This window comes from Canis aureus, chromosome 36, assembly GCF_053574225.1.
Source record: "Canis aureus isolate CA01 chromosome 36, VMU_Caureus_v.1.0, whole genome shotgun sequence".
In the NCBI taxonomy this organism is placed as follows: domain Eukaryota; kingdom Metazoa; phylum Chordata; class Mammalia; order Carnivora; family Canidae; genus Canis; species Canis aureus.
The window spans coordinates 25,215,353-25,237,628 of record NC_135646.1 but is presented as its reverse complement, the minus strand read 5'-3'; the positions used below and the strand labels follow the sequence as shown (position 1 = coordinate 25,237,628).

The following is a 22,276-nucleotide window of genomic DNA, read 5'->3' as shown; positions in this document are numbered from 1 at the left end:
ACTGTGCCGTCACCCCTTTGCTTGAGGTCCTTTGGTGACTCACTAACCTTGATCCCTTTAAAAAGGGATGGAAGGCCCTTCAGATACTGGCCCCTCCCAAAGGCACCCTAGGCTTCCGCCACCACCATGCTTGCAGGCCTCAAGAGCCCTTCGCACCATTTTCTTCACTAAGTGCACCCCCCTTAGTGTTGGGTCTGTGTTTCAAGAGGGTTCGGGCATCTCTGGAGTCGGTACCGAGTCAGGTGTGAGCTTCTCTCCCTTACAGCATGTTCTCTGTTTCCCTCCTTACCTAGCCTACTGCTCTACCTTGTGATGGTGATTTGTCCACTTCCCTCATTACAACAATGAACTCTTTGGGAGCAGAGATTTGACTTTTTATTTTTATGTTATTTTTTATGTTATGTTATATTTATGTTATGTTAATGTTTAAGATTGAGTCTTAAATACAGTCAATGCCCTCCCACCCAAAAGGCCCCCCAGACAACTCCAAAACATGAGGATTTCTCCAGCTCTTGAACACGGCATCAATTATATCAGCTTTCCAATCACACTTCATTGGAGAATTTTTTTTTTTTTTTTTAAAGAGTATAGATTCAAAGGCCTGTCTCCGGAAATCTTAATTCAGATGGATTAAGAAAACAGTAGGTCTGGTAAGTCAGCCTTAGAATCTAGTGGTCCGTATCAGGAATCAGCAAACTTTTTATGCAAAGGCTTGATTATAAAGATCTTCAACTTTATGAGCTACAAGGCCTCGATCACAACTACTCATCTCTGCTCCTGGAGCTCAAAAGCAGCCACAAACCATATGCAAATGAATGCGTAGGACTACATTCCAAAAAAATGTTATCACCAAAACAGGCAGTGAGCCAGACCAGATCTGTGAGCTGTAGTTTGCCAACCCCTGGGTCCGTAGCAACAATTTTTAATTAATCACCTTCTAACCTGTGAAATCAATAATATTAATGCTAATTAAATGATTAGCATTTTATAATTTCCTCAGTTCTGTCCATTACTGAGTGGATATAACCCTACAAAAAAAAAAGTTTGAATTTTTTGTTTACTTTATAATGAAATTTCCTAAGATCTTAGGCAATAAAATAGCAATGCAAAAAAGCAGAATAAATATAATAGTTTCAAGTATAGCTACTAACTTTCAGTTAGTAAGACATATTCAAATTAGGAAGGAAAAATACAGGTTTACCTATGGATTTTTTTACACTAAGAAGATAATCTTCTCTCATTTCATCGGATAATACAAGTATGCTATCGGTGAGGACTTTCAGATGTTGGGGGACTAAATTCAAAACATGCTCTAGCCAAGAATCTTCCATTGGGGCTACATGGTCTGTATCAATTCCATGGTGAATGTAATAGTAGTATCTCTGCATAAAGAAGATGGAGAAAATTCAGATGGGTTTAGTCCTATAATGAAAGAAGTCTGTTCATCAAAAATAAAACTGCTGAGCAAAATCAAAGTTGTAGGAAAACTCAAAGTATTTACAAATCATAAAAAAGTATCTTGTGTAATTCATGGAGACATTATTAAAGATCCCCTAAATTTAAAAAAATATAGGATACTTCATGAAAACTAAAGCTCTTATCTTAGTTCATAACTACAATGTAAAACATCAAGTTCTATTACCAAATATATGATGTGTTAAGAAGAACCCATGCTGAAGCAGAATTTAGTGTTTTATAAATGTGTGAAAATGTGGTAAATTGGTTTTGGGCCTTTTCTTATGGATAATCGAGTCGATCTTACAAACTGCGAGTGACTCAGTATTCCTACACAGTAAGTTCAGAAATCTAGGACAGGATTTAGGAAATTTTCAATCGGCCGATTAATAGTCAATCTTACATGTGTACATAAAATTACATGTGTACATAAAATATTCACTTTAAGACATGATAGTATTAATCTAACAATAGACCTTTAACTTTCATATATTTTCATAAATTTTTGCATGTCACCTATTAGAAAAAATTTAAACAAAGTATTTTTTCAAAATACTTCAAAATTAGCAATGTTCAAGGCTTTGATGTTTACCTTTTTAAAAATTCATCTGTATTTGATATATTAGAATAGTTCTAAAGTTACGATGCTTTATAATGTATACATTACATAACTAAAATAGTTTCTCACAGAAAAATAAAGACACGTGAAAGCTCTACAAGACTGGGGCTCATTCTCACAAATGGAGCCGGTAAACTTGAGATTCTTTCATTGTGGTCTCCGACGGCAAAGGAAAGAAGGATTTCCCCCCAATATCCAATCCAATCCAAGAGCAATTCTGTAGAACTCCCCATTTACTCCTCTGTCCACAGAGTTCCACAAGAGAGGAGCACAAAATAATCTTAAACCTTTAAAATTATCTTCAAGTGCTTCCTTTACATTCAATTATACAGACAAAAGAGCTCATTACCAAGATGTCTTTCTCTATTGCAGATGTGGTCGGTTTTGGAAATGTGCTTTCATCCGGGCTAGCTGAGTCTAAGGCATCTTGTTGCCTAAAAAAATGATAAACACACTATTTGATTGTACGTGAAGGGCAGTTAGAATACACATCAATGGATACACAGTTGACCCTAGAACAACTCAAGTTTGAACTGTGTAGGTTCACATACACTTTTTTTTTTTACAGTACAATGTTGTAAATATATTTTCTATTATGATTTTCTAAATATTTTCTTTAGCTTATTGTAAAAATACAGTATGTACTATGTAACACAAAAACATGTGTAAAATGCCTGTCTATATTATCAGTAAGGCTTCTGGTCAACAGTAGGCTATTAATCTTAAAATTTTCGGAGAGTCAAAAACTATACGTGAATTTTCAACTGTAGCAGGGGTCAGTGCCCCTAACCCCTAAGTGTTGACTGTCAAAACCTCAGGACTGTCTTCTACTAAATCTTGAGAACAAAATGAATTGTCGAACATTTTATTAGTAGCACATATCACACATATTTGTTTGATACCACATTGCTCCTAGAACCCTTTCTCTTTATTCATAAACAGATAGTTCTATTGGAAGTGATTGGCAAGACCTAATTCAGAGGCTACATTCTTCTTGATGGGCTTTGCTCATTCTTCCTCATTACTCCAAACTCAAGCTCTCTCTGAAATTTTATAGGAGTGCTCTTGCATTATCGCTAAAATATGTATGGTTATTTATAAATAAGGGATTTAAAAGAACACCAATGGAAAAGATTTTAGATGTAGTTTTCAGATACATTCTTAAAAAGACCATTTCTCAGATATCTAGAAATATCCAGTACAAGCTAGCAAAGAGTAACATTGCTCATATGTTCCTGTATATTATTGGCTAACTGTCCATAAATGGACAATGTTGACGGCTATAATTCAGTTCAAACTCTATACCAGATACAAGCCACATTTTGTGACTTCTCCTGGGACACCGTTGTGGAAAAAGACCTAAGTCATATCTTCATGAAAAATAAGAAGTGGTTCTGGGATAGCTTTAACTTCTTTATCATCGAATGTGTCATGCTCTGGATTCCAGCTTCACGTGGGATGGCTACAGGTCAGTGATGCTGTATAATAAAATATCCCCCCTCCACTAACTGCCAGTGAGTGGGAACCAGAGGTTTACTGATTATCTGTCTGAGATAGCACACTAAGACAGGTGCCACGATGCATCTTCTAAATTATTTCATCTTTTACAAATCCAGGAATCAAATATTCTGTGAACTTTACCATCATTATTTTCAATTATATGGAACAGAGAAAAGAGTCAATTCGAGGTCTCCTTTTAATTCAGAACATAGTAGGTGCTCGATAAATGTTCATCAAGTGAGGGAATAAGGATATAAAAGGAGCAATGGAAGATATTCTGTAGTTGGAGCAAGGAGGGTTAATTATTCTAACTACAAAAGTAGTCTTCTCATTATTTCTGTCGTAATGAGTTACTAATGTGACAGTAAGAGACGTCAGGAATCGGGACATCCACATATAGATTCTGTTACCCTAAAGTGCATGACCCTAATAACTGGGTTGTTCTTTTTTTTTTTTTTTTAATGGCAGAAGTGTTCATGTTATTTACCTTGCTGCACCTGGAGAATCCAACAAGCTTCATCCTCTGTGTGAGTAATGCCTGCCTAAAAGAGCGCCGCAAAGTCAGGGTAGATGAGGAGGGAAAAGGTTGGGGGCTACGGGAGTGGCTGCAGAAGTTTCTGCAGTCATCACAAAGATCCTTTCAGCTCTAAAACTCCAGGTATTCCATCCTAGGGCTACAGGCAAAGATTCTGCTAGTGGAAAACAACCATAAAAACTTTTTATTGATCACCAGTTAGGCCCTCAATAGTTTCACAGACCTTTTCTCTAATCCTCACACCTATTGTTAGAGGAGACAGAGAAATTATTCCCACTTCACAGATGAGAAACTGAATGTCAGATTAAATAACTTCCCCTTTGTCACGTAGTTAATTAAGTACAAAAAATGAGGATTTGCCCGTCCATGTGTGCTTCCAAACTGCCATGCTCTTTCCAGCAGAACAATACTGCTTTCAGGAATAAATCAATATGGGAGACACTTTACCTGACTAAAGAGAAAATATGATGTGCCTTATGTCCTGAAAATGAAAAAATATTGATTTTCTCTTTATTAAATCAATAGTGATTTTGCGTCAAGATGGTGGCAAAAACATCACTTTTTCAAGTTTCCTTGTGAAAATGGTAGTAATTTTAACTAATGATTGTAAAGAGACTAGAGGGCCATCAGTTGAGGAGATATTTCAACAAATTTCTGGAACATGAAAAGAAGAGAGGGCAGATAAAACAGAGTTAAAAACACCATAGGCCCATAACTCAGGCAGGAAGGCAACCAATCTGCCCAGGAGATCTGGAGAAAAGGTTCTGGTCTTGTAGTCAGCAGGTACCAAAGGAGAAAGGAGTAGAATGGCTGAAAATAAGGAATTTTTCTGAACTTTATACCAGCAAATTAAACTTAAGTGAAAATATATTCCTAAAAAGCAAAAATACCAAACATGACTCAAGAAGAAATAGAAAATCCGAATAGATACATATCAGATAGTAAACTAATTGAACTAGTAATTAATAATCTTCCCACAAGGAGAACTTCAGGTCCAGATGGTTTCAAAAAGTTCTATCCAGGGGCCCCTAGGTAGCTCAGTCAGTCAAGCACCTAGATTGTTGCTTGTTCTTAGCTCAGGTCTTGATCTCAGGGTTGTGGGTTCAAGCCACACGTTAAAAAAAAAAAAAAAAAATCTATCAAAGGAGGAAATACCAATTCTACCTAAACCCATTCAGAAATCAGGCGATAAAAACACTTCCCAACTCATTTTGAACCTTAAAGCCAGACACGACAATGAAAGTACAGACCCATATCATTCATTAAGACGACAGACTTGAAAATCCTTAACAAAATATTAACAAATCAACTCCAGCAACACACAAAAAGCATTATACATAATGACTAAGTGAAAGGAATCCAAGCTTTAACATGAAAAGCAATTAATATGACATACTATATTTAAAAATTAAAGGACAAAAACCAAATTTTCATTTCAGTGGACACTGATAAGGCATTTGACAAAAATCCAGCACTCATCTATGAAAACATCTCTCAAACAACTAGGAAAAGAAGGATCTTTTTCAACCTGATAAAGGGTATTTTTAAAACCTACAGAACATCCTGCAAACACATGAAAGACTGAATGCTTTTCCACGAAGACTGGGAATTCCACTATCACCAATTCTATTCAGTAAAATACTGAAGAACCGAACAAGTGCAAAATGGAAAGTGAGAAAAATGAAAGGCATCAGAGAGGGAGTAAAAACTGTATTTGCAAACAACATAACTGTATATATAGGAAATTCCATGGAATCTTTTAAAATGCTGCAGAACTAGTAACCAAGTTTATGAAGGTCTTAGGATGCGAGATCAATAAGTAGAAATCAATTGATATTTCCTATATGCTAGTAAAGAATACTGAGAAAAATAATTCCATTGACATCAAAAAAATACTTAAGATATTTTTAAAAGAAATATAAGTTCCAAAAAAAAAAGAAATACAAGTTTCATACATTAAAAAGTACAAGACATTGCTAAGAGCAATTAAAGAAAAACTGAGTAAATGAAGAGAAATAACATGTTTATGGGCCAGAAGACTCAGTATTATTGTAATGACATCCCAAAATTGACCCATCGATTCAATGCAATGACTACTAAATCCTAGCAGGCCTTCCCCGCACCCCCGCCCCCCAGAAACTGACAAGCTAGTCTTCAAATATGTGCATATGAAAATGCAAAATACATAGTATTGTCAAAACAATTTTGAAAATGGCTAATAAATGTTGTGGACTTAAACTATTTTCAAAGTTTACTATAAAGCTCAAGTGATCAAGACAGCATGGTAGTGATGTAAAGAGGGACATATAGACCAATGGAACAGAAATAGAACCCCATATATGGTCAAATGATTCTTGACAAAGGTGCCAAGGTAATTCAATGAGAATAGACTTTTCAACAAAGAGGGTTGAAACATTTGAATATCTATATGAAAAAAAAAAAAAATCAAACCTCAACCTTAGCTCATACCAAGGACATGCCATTAAACTAAATCATGTACATAAATGTAAGAGCTGAAAGTATAAACCTTCTAAGAAAACATGGAAGAAAATCTTGTGATAGGAAAGGATTTTTAGATATGACACCAAAAACATCAAAAAAAAAAGAGAAATTTGATAAATTGAGCTTTGTTAAAATTTAAAGCTTTTACTTTCCAAAAAAATACCACTTAGAAACTGAAGAGATAAGAGAAAGGGAAAGAAAATATTTGCAAAGATAGATCTGATAAAAGATTTTGTATAGGAAATATATCAAGAACTCTTAGCATGTATCAATAGAAAGATAATCCAATTTAAAACAGGCAAAAGATTTAAATAGACACTTCAAAGAAGTTCTGTGAATGTCAAACAACCACCTATGATCATTAGGCATTAGGGATCTAGAACTTAAAGCCATAATGAGATAAAATAACACATCTACTAGAAATGGCTAGAATAGGCAAAACAAAACAAAAACCAAGGATGTGGAAAAACTAGAAACCTCTTCTCACACTTGGAAGACAGTTTCAGCAAAGTCTTTGAAAATTAAACATATCCTACTATACAATCGAGCATTTCTACACTTTGGCATCTACCCAGAAGAAGAGAAAGCACATCCACGGAAAGTTCAGATGTTCAGAGCAGCACTCTCCAATAGCCCAAAACCAGAAACAATGAACAAAATGAAAGGATTAAAAAAAAAAAAAAAAAAAAGATTTTATGTATTTGAGAGAGAGCATGCGAGCAGGAGCAGGGGAAAGTGAGGGAGGGGGCTGGTAGGGGGAAACAGACCCCTCCCACCCTACCCCACCCCTTAGCAGGGAGCCCAATGTGGGGCTGATCCCAGAACCCTGAGATTACGACCAGAGCTGAAGGCAGCTGCTTAACTGCCTGAGCCACCCAGGCACCCCCGAGGATTTTAAAAACATACATATTGTATGATTCCATTTAGATGAAATTTTAGAAAAAGAGAAAACTATACAAACAGAACACAGATCAATGACTGCCTGCAGCAACCAGTAACAGAGAGAATTAATTGAAGTGTGCATACTTTTCAAACAGATGATAGAAGTATTCTTAATCTAGATTTTGGCTAAGGTTGCACAGCCATAGAAATTTACTGAAATTCATTCGATTGTACATTAACCTGGATGATTTTAACGGTATGTAAGTTATAGCTCAGTAAAGCTGTTTTTAAGCCTATCTAAAAGGCTTTGAAAAATAAAGTGTTCAGGAAAAAGAGAGAGAGAGAGAGAGAGGTTGACAAAATACAAACACAGATTGCAAATAAAGTAATAATGAATAGAGTGATGTAGGCTTCTCGTCAACAATAATACGTCATGGTGGCTACAGTTGATAGTATTGTATTTGATGATGGAAATTTGCTGAGAGTAGAACTTAGGTGCTCTTAAAAAAAAAAGCTAAACATGTGAGGTGATGGATGTGTTAATTAACTTGATTATGGGAATTCTTTTACAATATATACATATACTCTCACATTGCAGACTTCCAATATATTTTAATTTTATTTGTCAATTATACCTTAATAAAGCTGGGGGATATAATACATGCCAAAAAATACTGGTTCGTATTTTTCAATCTAATGTTTTCAGATGTAAGGTAAAAATCATGACTATCATTTAATTTTGTAGCCAGCTTCGTCATTAATTCAAGAATAAGAACAGAGAACTTTACAGAGATGAGAGTCTCAACTTTACTCCTCATAGATCCTCACTGAAACAACTACATGAGGATGAACGTCGGCAAAAAAGAAAATGCACCCACAAGTGAAGAGTGGAATACAAAGAGAATTGTCTTTAAAAAAAAAAAATGTTTTATTTATTTATTTATGAGAGACACAGAGAGAGGCAGACACACAGGTAGAGGGAGAAGCAGGCTCCATGCAGGGAGCCCGACACAGGACTCGATCCCAGGACCCCAGGATCATGACCTGAGCCAAAGGCAGACGCTCAACTGCTGAGCCACCCAGGCGCCCCCCAAAGAGAATTTTCTAAAGAACTAGAAAACACATTAGTAAACCTAAGTGTTAAGGGAAAAAAGTGTGGGGAATTTAAGGACTTGGCAGAATGAAAAGTATTAGAGAAATATTGGTAGAAATAAGATGCAAGAATGATCACATGGAAAATGCAAAGGAAAGTTTAGAGCTAAGTTAGAGCGATCCGAGACCCCTCTGTGTTATTCAGGGGGAAGTCTGATAAAAATTGAATTTTAAACTTTAAGAAGTATAAACTGCAATATGAGGCTTTAAAAATATGATGGTAACCACTAAAAGAATAGAAATGTTTAATAGCTTTTAAGCCAATAGAAATAAAGGGAGAAGAGAGAATTTGATTCAATAGAGAAAAAAAAAATAAGCCAAGGTAACATATAGTAAATAGAAAGTACAAAATAAATCGGTAGAAGCACGTATATATAAGAAATACCAACCACTACAAATGGGATTAGATGTGCTATTAAAGCATAGAAACTCTAAAATTGAATTTCAGTATGTCCAGCCATATCCTGTTTATAAAAGGCATAGCTAAAAAAGTGACATAAAATGGCTAAAAGGAGACTGCTGTTTCTTATAACAACAAAGATAATCTGAAAAAAACAATTCCACTCCATAAATATTGGATAACAAGACACATTCCTTTTGAATGCATAGCCGAGCTGACAAAAAAGAAAGGAAACACTAGGAGTTAAAAAAAAAAAAAAAAAAAAAGGAGTGGCAATCGGCAAAACCCTGAGGCCAGGCTGCTCCTCTGGGGCCCAGGGCGGTGGACCCTAAGGCCCACGCAAATCAGGAGGTCAGGTTCTGAACAGAACTGAGAGAAATGGAGAATTCAAAGTGAGACCCCCTCTGTGAAGCTGAAACCCAGGACGGGCTCTACCCTCAACCAGAGAAGGCCCAGAAATGACAGGCACAGGAAGTGGCTTCGAGAAACATCACCATCTGTCTCGGCCAGATTTCTGGGTAGAAAAAGAAAAAAAAGTTGCTTCCAAGGCTTTGCAACCAGAGGCCTACCTGACTCTTGGTCTTGGGTTTTGATTGTACCCTGTTTGTGGGATGGGAGTGCTTAACCCAAACAAGCGACGTAAGTGGGCCCAGCTGGTAAGACTCCAGTGGCCACCAGGGAAGGCCAACTCCAGAGCGCTCTAGCAGAGGCACACACCCACTGTCCGGCTGCACGGGGCTCCCACAAAATCCCCTTGCCCTTTGTAAGCACACAGTAAGCACTGTCCCCCCTTGGGGATCGCCATGGGGCCAGCCAAGTACCATATGGGGACCATAACACAGGGTTCCGCGGGGTAGCTATGATGCAACATGTCATGAGATCATGGCCCCAGCTCGCTGTGTGGGGGCCTCGAGAGTCACACAGAAAGGAAGAGGAGGCGAAGCAACCAGCATGAAGCAGTGAGGAAAAGAGTGAAGAGGAATCAGTGACTTGGGTCCACTTTATCCTTCGTAATGGACCTACAACTCAGACAGGGCGAGCCTGGCCCTGTTCACACTGCTGATCACTTCGAACTAATTCCTCTTTTTTCTGGACAAGGAGACCCCCGATACCAGAGAAGGTGCCACATCGCCTGAGTTGATGAGATGAGGGGGGAAAAGACTGCCCCGGATCTCCCACCAGCCGTCGTGGGCCTCACCAGGACCCCCAGCCTTTCCACTCTCCCAGCCAACATCGGGATTAACGGCAGGACCTTTTCAGCTCATGATATTTCAAGGAGGGACACAAGGTGAAGCTCCATCTTTCAATCTTTATGTGTACCCTGACCTCACTCCAACAGGCTTTAAGGCGTTCTTAGAGGTGCACAGAAATTTTAGACTTTTAGATAAAAAGTTCCTCTGGGCTCTACCGAGGGGGGCACACACTGATTAGCTTACAGGACTTACATGATGACGTTAACAAGGGTGCTTCTAAAGTTTTCTCGTTCTTTATGTAGAGATTTGCTCCTGGCTTTCAAAGTAGGTGGTCCAGCATAATTATCATCATTTTGATCCCGTATTTTGCCCTTTTTTCCAAAGTGTTCCATGTATTCAGCTTGAATTAAAAAAAAAAATGAGTTAGTCATTTTAAAAGTAAGCTGGACTATGTAAGTGGTTAGAATTAAATGCTAATGCACTTATCAAAAAAAAAAAAACTACACACTATAAGTTCTCAAGTAACCATAAGCACAGTTAATCTTCTTTCAGTATTAGGAAGTTAAACTATTCTTGTTTTATATCATCATAATAGAAATCTCTGTTTCAAGGATACTTAATATATATTTTGATTAATATGCTAATAAACTTTAATTTTCCATTGATTTGCATAAAACCTTTTTAAAATGAAGATTAAAATTATAATTAAGAACAGAATGCAAAACTATCTCAGAAAATTTAAAGAACCACGATGAAAAAAATGTTAATATTCAATGTAATCAATCTGATGAGTCAAAAAAATAAAAAGTACAAAATGTGAAAATGAGTAATTTGGAAGCAACATTTACAACTTATTTAACTCCCTCTTAGAAAAAAAAAATAACTTCTTAGTCTAATGTAGAGAATTCTGACTACACTAAATCAAAGTTTTAATATAAACACCCTCCAATTCTTAAGATATTGCCTTTTATAGCGTTTACAACAGCCTGAAATAATTAAGAACTGGAATCAATTATTTTATGAAGGAAAACATTTGGGATAAGTTTTTCTACTTGGTATCAATGTCATTTCAGTTTTACGATTTCATTACTCTGAACTAAATGTAGGATTTTTTTTTTTTGTCCCCTCTCGAAAATGTCCTTAAATCTAATTTGGAATAAAGTTCTTACCATAGGACTGTTCATTTTTAACAGTAAACTGTTCTGGAATATCATCGTCCTGTTTTATCCTCAAATGGAATGATGGAGCTGCCTGCTGCCACTGGGGCCTTGTACTTACCTGAAATATGAAATTTAAACAGCATTAATAAAACAAGATTGGGGTGGGGGGGGACCTTTTCTCATAAAATGCGTGTTTATAAACACACACATTTTCTCAAACAAATCAGGGCGTTGGAAGAAGGCACACTCAGCAGCAATTCTTATTCAAGCCTGTGAGTGGCTGTAGTGTGTGACATTTGTGACATTATTGAAGGCTCTGTGCTGGTGTGGGGTGGGCATCTCTTCCTCAACACTGGGGTGCTGGTTCCCCAGAGCCTACTCACTCCTCAGTGTTGGCAATGACTTTTAAGCCTTCCGTCTTAATGAGAGGAACACTCTGTGGGTCTCCACCACTAATGAGCTTCTCTGCATTCCAGCTGCAAAAGACCATTCTGTTCTCATGGCTTTGAGTGGCTCTAGATTTCTCTGGCACCTTGCAAATCTATTCCACAGCTTAAGGCAGGGTTCGTGAATTCCTATACCTACAAGAGCCGGGTGGGTGCCCTAAAAGAGGGAGGAAGGCTAGTGATGAGAACTAATTGGCTCTCAGCTTCAGTGCTGGGAAATGATAGAGGGTGGTGGGGACTGCGGCAGATGGCAAGATACCCAGGTCTTCTAAAATGACAGCAAAAATGAGCTCAAGCCCATTATTGCAATACCAGAACACACATCCACCGCTGCTGGGATCTCGGACTCTTAATAAACCCAGATGGGTGGGTTTTACTAACTTTTAAAAAAAGACATTATTTATTTGAGAGCAAGAGCAGTCACAAAGGGGGGGGGGCGAGCAGACTCCCTGCTGAGCCCTGAGCCCCAGGCGGGCCTCAATCCCAGGACAGATGGGTGTTTAAGGTCAAAATTACGTTTTACTGACAACGGAGTCTGCGTCCTCCTTTCAGATCCAGGCCAACTTGAAAGCCCATACTTGCACTGGCTTCTTCTTCCTAGTTTTACTCTGTCCAATCTTCTACTCCTGCTTTCAAATAAACTTACCATACACAAGTCCTCATGTCAGGCTCCTCTTTCACAGGAAAACAAGCTAAGACAACTTAAAAATCAATGCTCTTCCCGCCTCCTGTCTGCCCTACTGTTTCTGTACTCTTGTCTTTCTCTACCAAGGATTTAGGATTTGCGGGAACACTATGAGCGAGGGGTACAAAAAGGATCAAGTCACCGGCTGAGACTGGGAGCTACCAGTGCCAAGTTATCCTTGATTTCAACTACAGGGATCACCTCCAGAAGCATGAATTTCTGGAATGAAAAAAAAAAAATCACTCTAGGTCTCAACTACTGCTAGAAAATCTCACCCAGGTGCAAACCTTAATATTCAGATGAAAATACTTTGCTATGTTTTCATCAGTGGATTTTTAAAAACATCTCTTAGAAATATTTCCTTCACAACACACGAAACTGAGAATGCTGAAAAAATATTAAGATACAAATAAACATAAAGCCAGGTTGAAAGCAGCCAACAAACGCATTTTAGACTATTAGACGCCACCAACAGGAAAGGATTATTATACAACTTAGCCACTGAATAGTAAATAAGAAAGTTAGGTTTATATTTCTAAACCCATATACTAACAAGACACACACACTAAGGGCCTTTTTTTTTTTCCAGTTTAAAAATGTGTTAAGTTTTTAAAAGAAAATGCCTATTTTACCCTTGTCCTTTAAACTAGAAAATTTACGGTCGATTTTATAGAATGAGGGAAAGCATTCTACGGCTCCATTTTGCAGAACTTGGCATGATCAACTGGCATCATCCATAAAAACCTATTTTTAATTAAAATTTGTATTTTTTAATATTCAAGGTAACACTTAAGAATATTAACTCAAGTTTCCCAAGAGAAAAATTGCTATTCATTTTCAGTTATCAGGAATCTTCCCTCCAAAAAGCCACACAAATTCAATTTTATACTCGGTTTGTAGCTTTTAAATTATCTTTTAAAAAAATAATGCTTTAGATAAACCTTGAAAACATTATGCTAAATAAAATAAGCCAAGCATTAAAGGATAGGCACTGTATGGTTCCACTTATATGAGGTACGTAGAATGGTCAAATATGGAAAGTAGAATGCTAGCTGCCATGGGCGGGGGGGACAGAGTGGGGAACAGAGAGGTATAATGGATGCAGAGCCTCACTTTGCAAAGATGAGAATTCTGGAGATGGATGGTGGTGACGGTTGCACAACCATGTGAGTGTACATAATGCCACCGAACTGCGGTTCAATTACAAATAATTAAAATGGTAATTTTATGTTAGGTAAATTTTATCGCAGTTAGAAAAAAATATTGTTTACATTGAACCTCCACTTAAGCTCCACTTCCAGAAGTCACAAGAGCACAATTCAAAAGCATTAAGCTCAACATAATTACTAGTAAAATCATGGGTAAAAATCTATTACAGTGAAGTATATTGTACCCAGCACTTACCAATTGAAAATGCCTCTGAATTGCTTCTACCATAGGACAATGATAATTTATAATCATAATTTTTTTTAAGATTTTATTTATTCTTGAGACACACAGAGAGGCAGAGACGTTAAGTAGAGGGAGAAGCGGGCTCCCTGTCAGGAGTCCAATGTGGGGACCCTGGGATCACGCCCTGAGCCAAGGGCAAATGCTCAACCACTGAGCCAGGCGCCCCTAATCATAATTTTTTAGAAAGGATACCAAGATCAGAGGCCTCTTCTGCGGCATAGCATTTCGGCGCTGGATGACGTAGCTCAAAGAAACTCTTTTCATTCTCAAACTCAGAAACAGCAGCTCAGAAAGATAAATGACCCTTTCAGATCCTGAGGCTGCTAGTGACAAAGCCGTAAGCTGAGGCCTCATTTCCTGACTCCAACACTGATAAACTTGCTGCTGGTCCATCTTGGAAATGCCCTTATCCAGAATATTGAAATACTCTCGACATACTAGGAAAGTATAGCTTACAGTTAGTTTAAGATTGTTCTTTTTCCTGATATGTGCTCCTTGTAGAACTTCTCCATCAGAACATAATCAAATGGAGCACAAAATTCAAAATCAGATGCCCAGTTCCTTATTTACAAGTCTGAAACCATGTTTTCAAAAGGGCAGAGATCCAATGAGAGAATGTAGGTAAGTTACCGTAGCCAACTGTGGTAAAACTCTTCCTGGTATCTTGGGTTTTTCTTTGGTGGCTGACTTATCCTGCATGAAAACATGAGAAAAACGGTTTACTCTTAATGTCACAATTGATTCACTCAGCCAATTTTACAGAGGGTCTATTATAAAGTAAAGCACATTATCTCAAACACTTAGAGACCTATTTCCATTACTTCTACATTTCTCCACACTTGTCTTTGAAGGACCTCCTCTGTAGCAAGGAAAGACAGGAAAGTGGCATCCCACAATACTTAGAAAGCTTTAAGGAGTGTGCAAAACTTTTTATCCATCACATCTTTGGAGAATGGATCTGAACCTAGTGACTGTCAAGGGCTTACCCAGCTCTACTACCCGTCTCTATCACTGAAATAGCATTTTTGTTCCATTGACAACTGTGATGCTCCACTTCCTACGGTAAAAAGGCATTCTAATGTGCTCTCCAACTGCCATAACTTGTACTTTTCAGAGAAAAAGTGTTGCCGTCTCCTTTGAGTAGAAGAGAAGTGCAGGGTAGGAGTTTCATCCATGTAAGAGGAAGCGCTGTTGAGAATGCTACTTTGATCTGTAAAACAGGACGCATGCTGTGGCCACTCAACTCATTGCCTCTCAGCATCAGATCTTTACTTTTAACCCAGTTTGCTGGCGCAGTGTATAGCTCTTTCCCAAACATAATTAGTAGGACTTTCACTCTCAATGGCATCTAGGTTTGGGTGAGAAATTCTCTTATTTATCATGCAAGGCCATTCAAAGAGTTATTTCATAAATGGTCCTGGCAGCAATAAACAAGGTATATGAAGAAGACCCTAAGGTAGGCAGTGAAAATAGTTTAGTGGCTTTTTAAAATCTAGGCAACGGGAGATATGGGCCTTGATTTAGAGAAAATACTAGAACCTGAAGGTCACCACAGCGTTCTTGAACACACGGTTTGATCATACTGTTCCCTGGTCAGAAACATCAAAAGCTCCTTATTAAAGCAGACAAGTCTTCATCACCTTGGTGTTCAAAGCCTCTTCAATATGCCCCAAACTACCTCATTTTCCAGCCTCTCTTAGCTACTCTGTAGCCATATGACCCCTGCTGGCTCTTGAAATGTGAGCACTGACAGGACATATATGAGCTACTGTGCTTCTCCAGGCTCTCCTGCCCCTGTCACTGGAGTGGGGGGCCCCATGTACCCACTGACATAGCTAGAAGGTGGAAGAGGACTGCCTGGCCCATATCAGACTTCATGCAACTAAAGGCAATCTCTGTTGGGTTAAGTCTCTAGAACATGGGAGTCTGTTATATTAGCTAGTATTAACTATGCTAACAAACTGACCCACCAGTATGCCTCTCAGTCTTTTCTTGTTACAGTCCAGTTCTTTCTTCAGGACCAAGGTCAAAAGTTTAGATTTTTCTCTTTTAGTTCCAATTAAATATGTATCACATGCTTTGGGTAATTCTTATTGTTTAAATCCTGTCTGAAATATAATTTGTGTATGTGTGTCCTACTCTCCCACCCCCTCAATCTCAACCTACTAATTCAGTCTTCCAGAACTGAATAAATGGGCTTTTTTTTTTTTTAAGATTTATTCATGAGAGACACAGAAACAGAGAAAGAGGCAGAGATATAGGCAGAGGGAGAAGCAGGTTCCATGCAGGGAGCCTGATGTGGGACTCGATCTCGGATCCTGGGATCAGGCCCTGAGCCAAAGGTAGATGCTCAACTGCTAAGCCACCCAGGCGTCCCAAATCAATGGGTTTTAATTTTAATTTTGTCTTAGAAAAAAATTAAAATTGGCTAACCAAGCTCTAAGAGAAAAAAATGTAACTGAAGAAGAAGAAGAACCACCACCAACAACAATGAATTGCAATGAGCTTCAAACAGTATTCACCAAAGTACATCAGATTAGGTGAATGTTTCATGTATATCCAGTGCTGTAACACGAATATTTTCTACAATTCCTAGTGAACCACAGGATGTGGAGAAAAACATGAGCATGAAATTTTCTTTTTTTTTTTTTTTAAGGTTTTATTTATTTATTCCTAAGAAACACACAGAGAGAGAGAGGCAGAGACTCAGGCAGAAGGAGAAGCAGGCTCCTTGTGGGATTGATGTGGGACTCGATCCCAGGACCCCGGGGTCACACCCTGAGCCAAAGGCAGACGCTCAACCACTGAGCCACCCAGGCATCCCAGAATGAAATTTTCAAGCTAAAATGTGCAACAGGTGTTCTCAAAGTAGAAGGCTGCCCATTGAGAAGAACGAGGGAGCAACAAGAATGAAATTGGAGACAATAGAGAGGAAAGGTTGGGGATACGTGTTCCAAGTGACCTGGAACTTTCACACCAAGCCTCCTACACAAACCCTCACACACCTGACTTAAGATCTCTACACCACCCATTCTGCATGCTGAGCTGTCAACGCCGATCTCCTCAACACCCTGGGTAAGCGGTGGTGAGGGCCTTATGTTTCCCATAGTGCAGTGCACAATGTATGCCTAATAGAATATTTTATACACAGTTCTCTGACCAACCAAGAAGAGCAACCGCACATAAGCCAGAATAACATCTAAGGTTGTTCTTCAATAAGATTAGAGGGGTGGTTTTTTAATAAGATCTACATGTTTTTGCTGATTAGCAATTCTGTTTTAGTCTGCAGTTTCCTGTCCGATGATGACCTAGGCATATGCCACCCTTTCCCTCTTCCTTGGCACTCTTGTGAGATTGGCCCTAAGGGACTTCCAATGACAAACTCGTGCCTCACCTCCTTTCCCATCCTTCTGGTGTCACCTCTGATTCCACACATGGCTCTAACGAACAGTTATCATCTACCTTCATTTATATAGGAATGACAGTGTTTCACCTCAAGAAAACGTCTTTTGCTTTCCACTGTGGGGTTTCTCCAATGCCATAGACTGGGACTCTCAAGGTAGCCCCTTCTGCACCTGTGTGCAAGCACACACATGCACAAGTGACCAAAAGGGGGTGAAAGTTAACACTCTCAGGAGGAATCGCCACCAACGTAGGATGAGGGCTGATGGATAAATACTACTCCCTAATCATACCAAGTACACGGTTTCAGGGAGCATTCGATAAGCTCCAGATGATGGCAGGGTCATTCCAAGTTCTCTAACGTGGCAATGAACTTGCTAACACATCCTCAGTTCGCTTTTTCTTCTTCTTACTTTTACTCTCCCCAATCTCTTATTCCTGCTTCCTGGAATCACCTCCCAAAGTGCACACAAATCCTTTTTTCAGGCTTTCCTTTCACAGGAAAACAGACAGACAACTTAAAAATGCCCTTCCCTCCTTCCACTCTCATCTTGCTCCATAAAGGATTTAGGATTTGTGAGAGTGCTATGAGCAAGATGTGCAGAAAGTATGAGAATCCAGTCACTAGGTCATGGACATGGGGAACCACCAGTGCTGAGTCACCCCTGATTTCAACTACAGGGATCATCTCCAGAAGCATGAACATCTATAATGAAAAATCACTCTAGGTCTTAACTATGCTGGAAAAATGTCACCCAAGTGCAAACCTTAATATTCCAATGACAATATTTTTAACTCGGACTATTTAAAAAATTTTTTAATATTATTTAATAAGATTTTATTTTTATTTGTAAAAACCCAAAGGATACAAAGAAAATTGGTAAGATACAGTCAAATAAGAACACAGTATATATTTTAAAACAGGCAACAAAATCATTTTAGACAGTTATATGCCTCACTGGCTAGAAAGGATTAGTCATCTCAGCCACTGAATATTTATTAAGTAAATTTAAATTTTGTTGATATTTCCAAGCCTATATACTAAACATAAAAAAAACAAATGGCAATTTGTTTTTCAGTTTTAAAATTTGTTGAATTTTTAAGGGAAAAAATGTCTATTTCAGATCTTTGTCTTTAAAAAACAGATTTTTGCAGAACTAAAAAAAATGATGCTATGATTTTATTTTATAAAACACGGTGCGATAATTTTGGCATTATCAACATAAACAAGTTCACAATTAAAACATGTACTTTGAAATGTTCAAGAACATTCACCTGCAAAATTTCATGCAAGATTTTTAAGCTGAAAGCAGCTTTTATTTCAAATTATTAGGGATCTTCTCTGCAAGAAGAAATCCAGATTTTATAGTTTATTCTGAGGTTTTTTTTTTTAAGATTTTATTTATTTATTCATGAGAGACAGAAAGAGAGAGAGAGAGAGAGGCAGAGACACAGACAGAGGGAGAAGCAGGCTCCATGCAGGGAGCCTGACGTGGGACTCGATCCCGGGTCTCCAGGATCACGCCCTGGGCTGAAGGCAACGCTAAACCGCTGAGCCACCCAGGATGCCCCAGAGTTTTTAAAAGATGTTTTAAAGCAAATAACGTTTGCATTGAACTTCCACTTACACCCAACTTCCAGCAATCACAAGAGTGTAACTCTATGGCATTAAACTCAATATAATTACTAGACAGTAAATTTTAATGCAGTAAAATCTAATGTTTCTAATGCTAAAACATCAACTAAAAATGTCTATTAACTGCCTTTTCCACAGAATAATAATTTAAAATCAAAATAATGACAAAGGATGCCAAGATCTAAGAAGTCACATTTTAGCGCTGGAAGAGGCATCTCCTCAAAGATCATTAAGTTAATTCTTCTCATTTTCAGACTTAGAAACTGGGGCTCAAAGATGTAAGTGACTTGACAATAGTCACAGAGCCATTAGTGACAAAGCTATCACCTAAGACTTCGCTTCTGGATTCTAGTACTGCTTCTGCTGGCCCATCTTCACAATTCTTTTATTCAGACTACTCAAACATTCTGTGCATACAGTAACTATAACTTACAATTCCTTTATTAAGCTAGTTATTTTTCCCAAGATATATAGATCATAGACAGTATCCATCAGAAAAGGTTGAAATGGAGCACAGAATTTAAAACCAGAAACTGAGTGACTTATTTGAAAGTATGAAACTAGTAAACCTTATTATTAAAGCAATAAAGTATGATGATATATTGGTAAATTACCGTAGACAACTGTGGTAAAAATCTCACTGGTGTCTTGGATTTTTCCTTGTTGGCTGATTTGTCCTGTATGAAAAAAATACAATCAATTACTGTTCACTATTTATGAAAAAATAAAATAAAAAAATAAAAATAAAAATAATCAATTACTGTTCACTATTAATGTTAAAACTGATTCACTCAACCAAATTTTACAGTGTCTAATACTAAGCATACATCATTCAAAATATCCTAAAACATACCCTACAGATGGTATAATATTGTATACAGAAAGTTAAAAGGGATCCACAATTATTAGAGCTAAGGAATAGGTTAATGCCAGCAAGTTACTGGATGTAAAACCAATGTGCACACACGCAAAAAAAATTCAACTGTATTTTTTTAAATTGTATTTTTAAACACTAGCAATGAACAGTCCAAAATTGAAAGAAAAAAGTCACTTACCATAGAATCAAAAAAGGATAAAATAGGAATAACTTAAGAAGTGTAGGACTTGCACAATGAAGGTAATAAAACATCACCGAAAAAAATTAAAGATAACTTTAATGGAAAGACATCCCATGTGCATGGATTAGAAGACAAATATTAAGATGCAATACTCCTTCTGCCCAAAATTATCTACAGACTCAACACATTCCCTATCAAAATCTCAGCTATAGTTTTAAGATAGAAATTAACGAGTTAATCATAAAATTTACACAGAAATATAAGGACCCAGGACAGCCAAACGATTTTGAAAAAGAACAAAGTTGGCAGATGCATACTTCCATATTTCACAACTTCCTACAAAGCTATGATAATGAAGACTGCATGAGGATAAACATCAAAGAAATAGAATTGGAAGTTTCGAAATAAGCCCACCTATCTACGGGCAATTGATTTTTGACCAGAGTACCAAGACAATTCAGTGAAAAACTGATCATATCTTCCTCTGGATATTTATCTGAATCTAAACGGTGTCCAAAGTTTACCCAGCCTTGCCTCCCTTCTTCTCCATGGCTAAAACTTCATTCTTTCCCCCCAGAATCCTTTACTTCCTAAGGTTAATATACTCTCAAGTTCCTACTAATAAGTACAAAGGTTACTTGTCACTTTCAGAGAATCCCTTTACCTTCTTTGCAGTAGAGAAGAGTTCTACTGCAGGAAGCTCATCCAAGAAGTGCTATTGAGAATGATACTTTGATTTATGAAATGGATACTAGGAGTTGGGCTTTGGTCACATAAAGCCCTTGCCTCTTAGCATCAAATCCATGCTTTTGTCCTCGCTGGTGGTTCTCGAACAGGACCAAAAGATTTCTCTAGGTTCAGAAGGGACACCAAGATGAGAAAAACGGCCAAAGGGCCTCTTCTTCCTGGTGGCAGTGCTGTGCCTCATCGCTCTCACGGCCTGGCTGCCAGCAGTCCACCTGCTGGCCCCCAGCACCTTTCCAGCCACTGGTATGTGGCCCATCTGGTGGCAGACGACGTCGAGGTTTCACTGCCATCTCTATCAGTAGCTTCCCGGCAAGTTTCCCTGACATCAGAGGGAGGAATCCTTTCAAACTGTTCAGGGTGCAAATCCGTGGTTTTCTCACACGTGGATACCCTCTTCACTGGTTTTCACAGCTGTAAAGTGTTCCACCGTATGAATATATTGCAATTTATCCGCCCCTTTTTCTTGTGAGTGGGCATTTAACTTATTTCCAATTTTTGTACTTTTTATACCATCTTCTTGCATGTGTGTGTACTAGTACTATAGTTGAGCACACACACATACAATTCTTGTGTCCCCCACATACAGTGCTAGTATATTTGATATGCATGTATTATGCATATACTGTGTATATCTGGTTTTGTCCCTTAAATTCCATTGATATATTTGTGGACCTGTAAACACATTGTATCAAATTACTGTAACTTCACAACAGGTCTTGAAATACTTGTAATTCTCTCCACCTTATTATTATTAAGCATTATCAGATCCAGGGTTCTGGTCCAAGACAGTGGCATAGGAAGACTGAACTCCCTCCTCCATAGACACACCAAATCCACACCTATTTGTAGAGCAGTTCCTCCTGAGGAAGGACTGAGGACTGACTCAACAGCTTCTGCACAATAAAAGATTAAGAGGCTGCAGACAACAGGCAAGAGAGGTGGAGACCCAGTAAGGAAGGGAATGCGGCTCCCCACCAAGTCTGCGAGCTACAGTGGGGAGGGCTAGCACTGAGGGACGGAGCTGATAGATCTGTCTACCCTGGGGCACAGGAAAACATAAAACAAAAAAAAAAAAATACGGTCTGAAAGAGCAACTAGAATATCGAAGATCCAGCCTTAGAAGTCCACCAAATAGCAAGGGAGCTACCGGAGTGGTCTCCAAGTTCAAGAGCCTGGGCAAGCACTGTGGTTGACACCCATCTTCCACATTGATAGTATAGACAGGGGCAGAGTCTGGGCGCTGTAGGGAGGCTACTGCCACAGTGAGCACCAAGTCTCTAGCTCACCCCAACCCCAGACACCCTGGGACACAGAAAAAAAAAACCCACAGTTTAGGAGAGCAACTAAATATAAAAAAATAATATAAAATATAAGAGACTGAATGGCAAGGGAGCTGCTGGAACCCAGAATTAGAGGGGCTGGTGAGCACCATGGTTTACATTCTCCTTCCAC

At 38.3% G+C, this 22,276-nt stretch overlaps 1 protein-coding gene across 4 annotated transcripts in view; it reads right to left on the bottom strand.

Annotated features, from left to right (window-relative positions):
- DNAH7 (dynein axonemal heavy chain 7) overlaps nucleotides 1-22,276 on the bottom strand; it is a 233,335-nt gene that overhangs the window by 204,798 nt on the left and 6,261 nt on the right. For all 4 annotated transcript variants that reach the window (XR_013372697.1, XR_013372696.1, XM_077884754.1 and 1 more), the window contains exons 2-7: nucleotides 19,634-19,696; nucleotides 14,612-14,674; nucleotides 11,408-11,516; nucleotides 10,491-10,638; nucleotides 2,424-2,508; nucleotides 1,202-1,382 (exon numbers count right to left, since the gene is read on the bottom strand). Coding sequence is in view for 2 of the 4 variants with exons in the window: in XM_077884754.1 (XP_077740880.1) it covers nucleotides 1,202-1,382; nucleotides 2,424-2,508; nucleotides 10,491-10,638; nucleotides 11,408-11,516; nucleotides 14,612-14,674; nucleotides 19,634-19,696 (649 nt within the window). In the remaining 2 variants the exon portion in view is untranslated. The remainder of the gene's footprint in view (nucleotides 1-1,201; nucleotides 1,383-2,423; nucleotides 2,509-10,490; nucleotides 10,639-11,407; nucleotides 11,517-14,611; nucleotides 14,675-19,633; nucleotides 19,697-22,276) is intronic.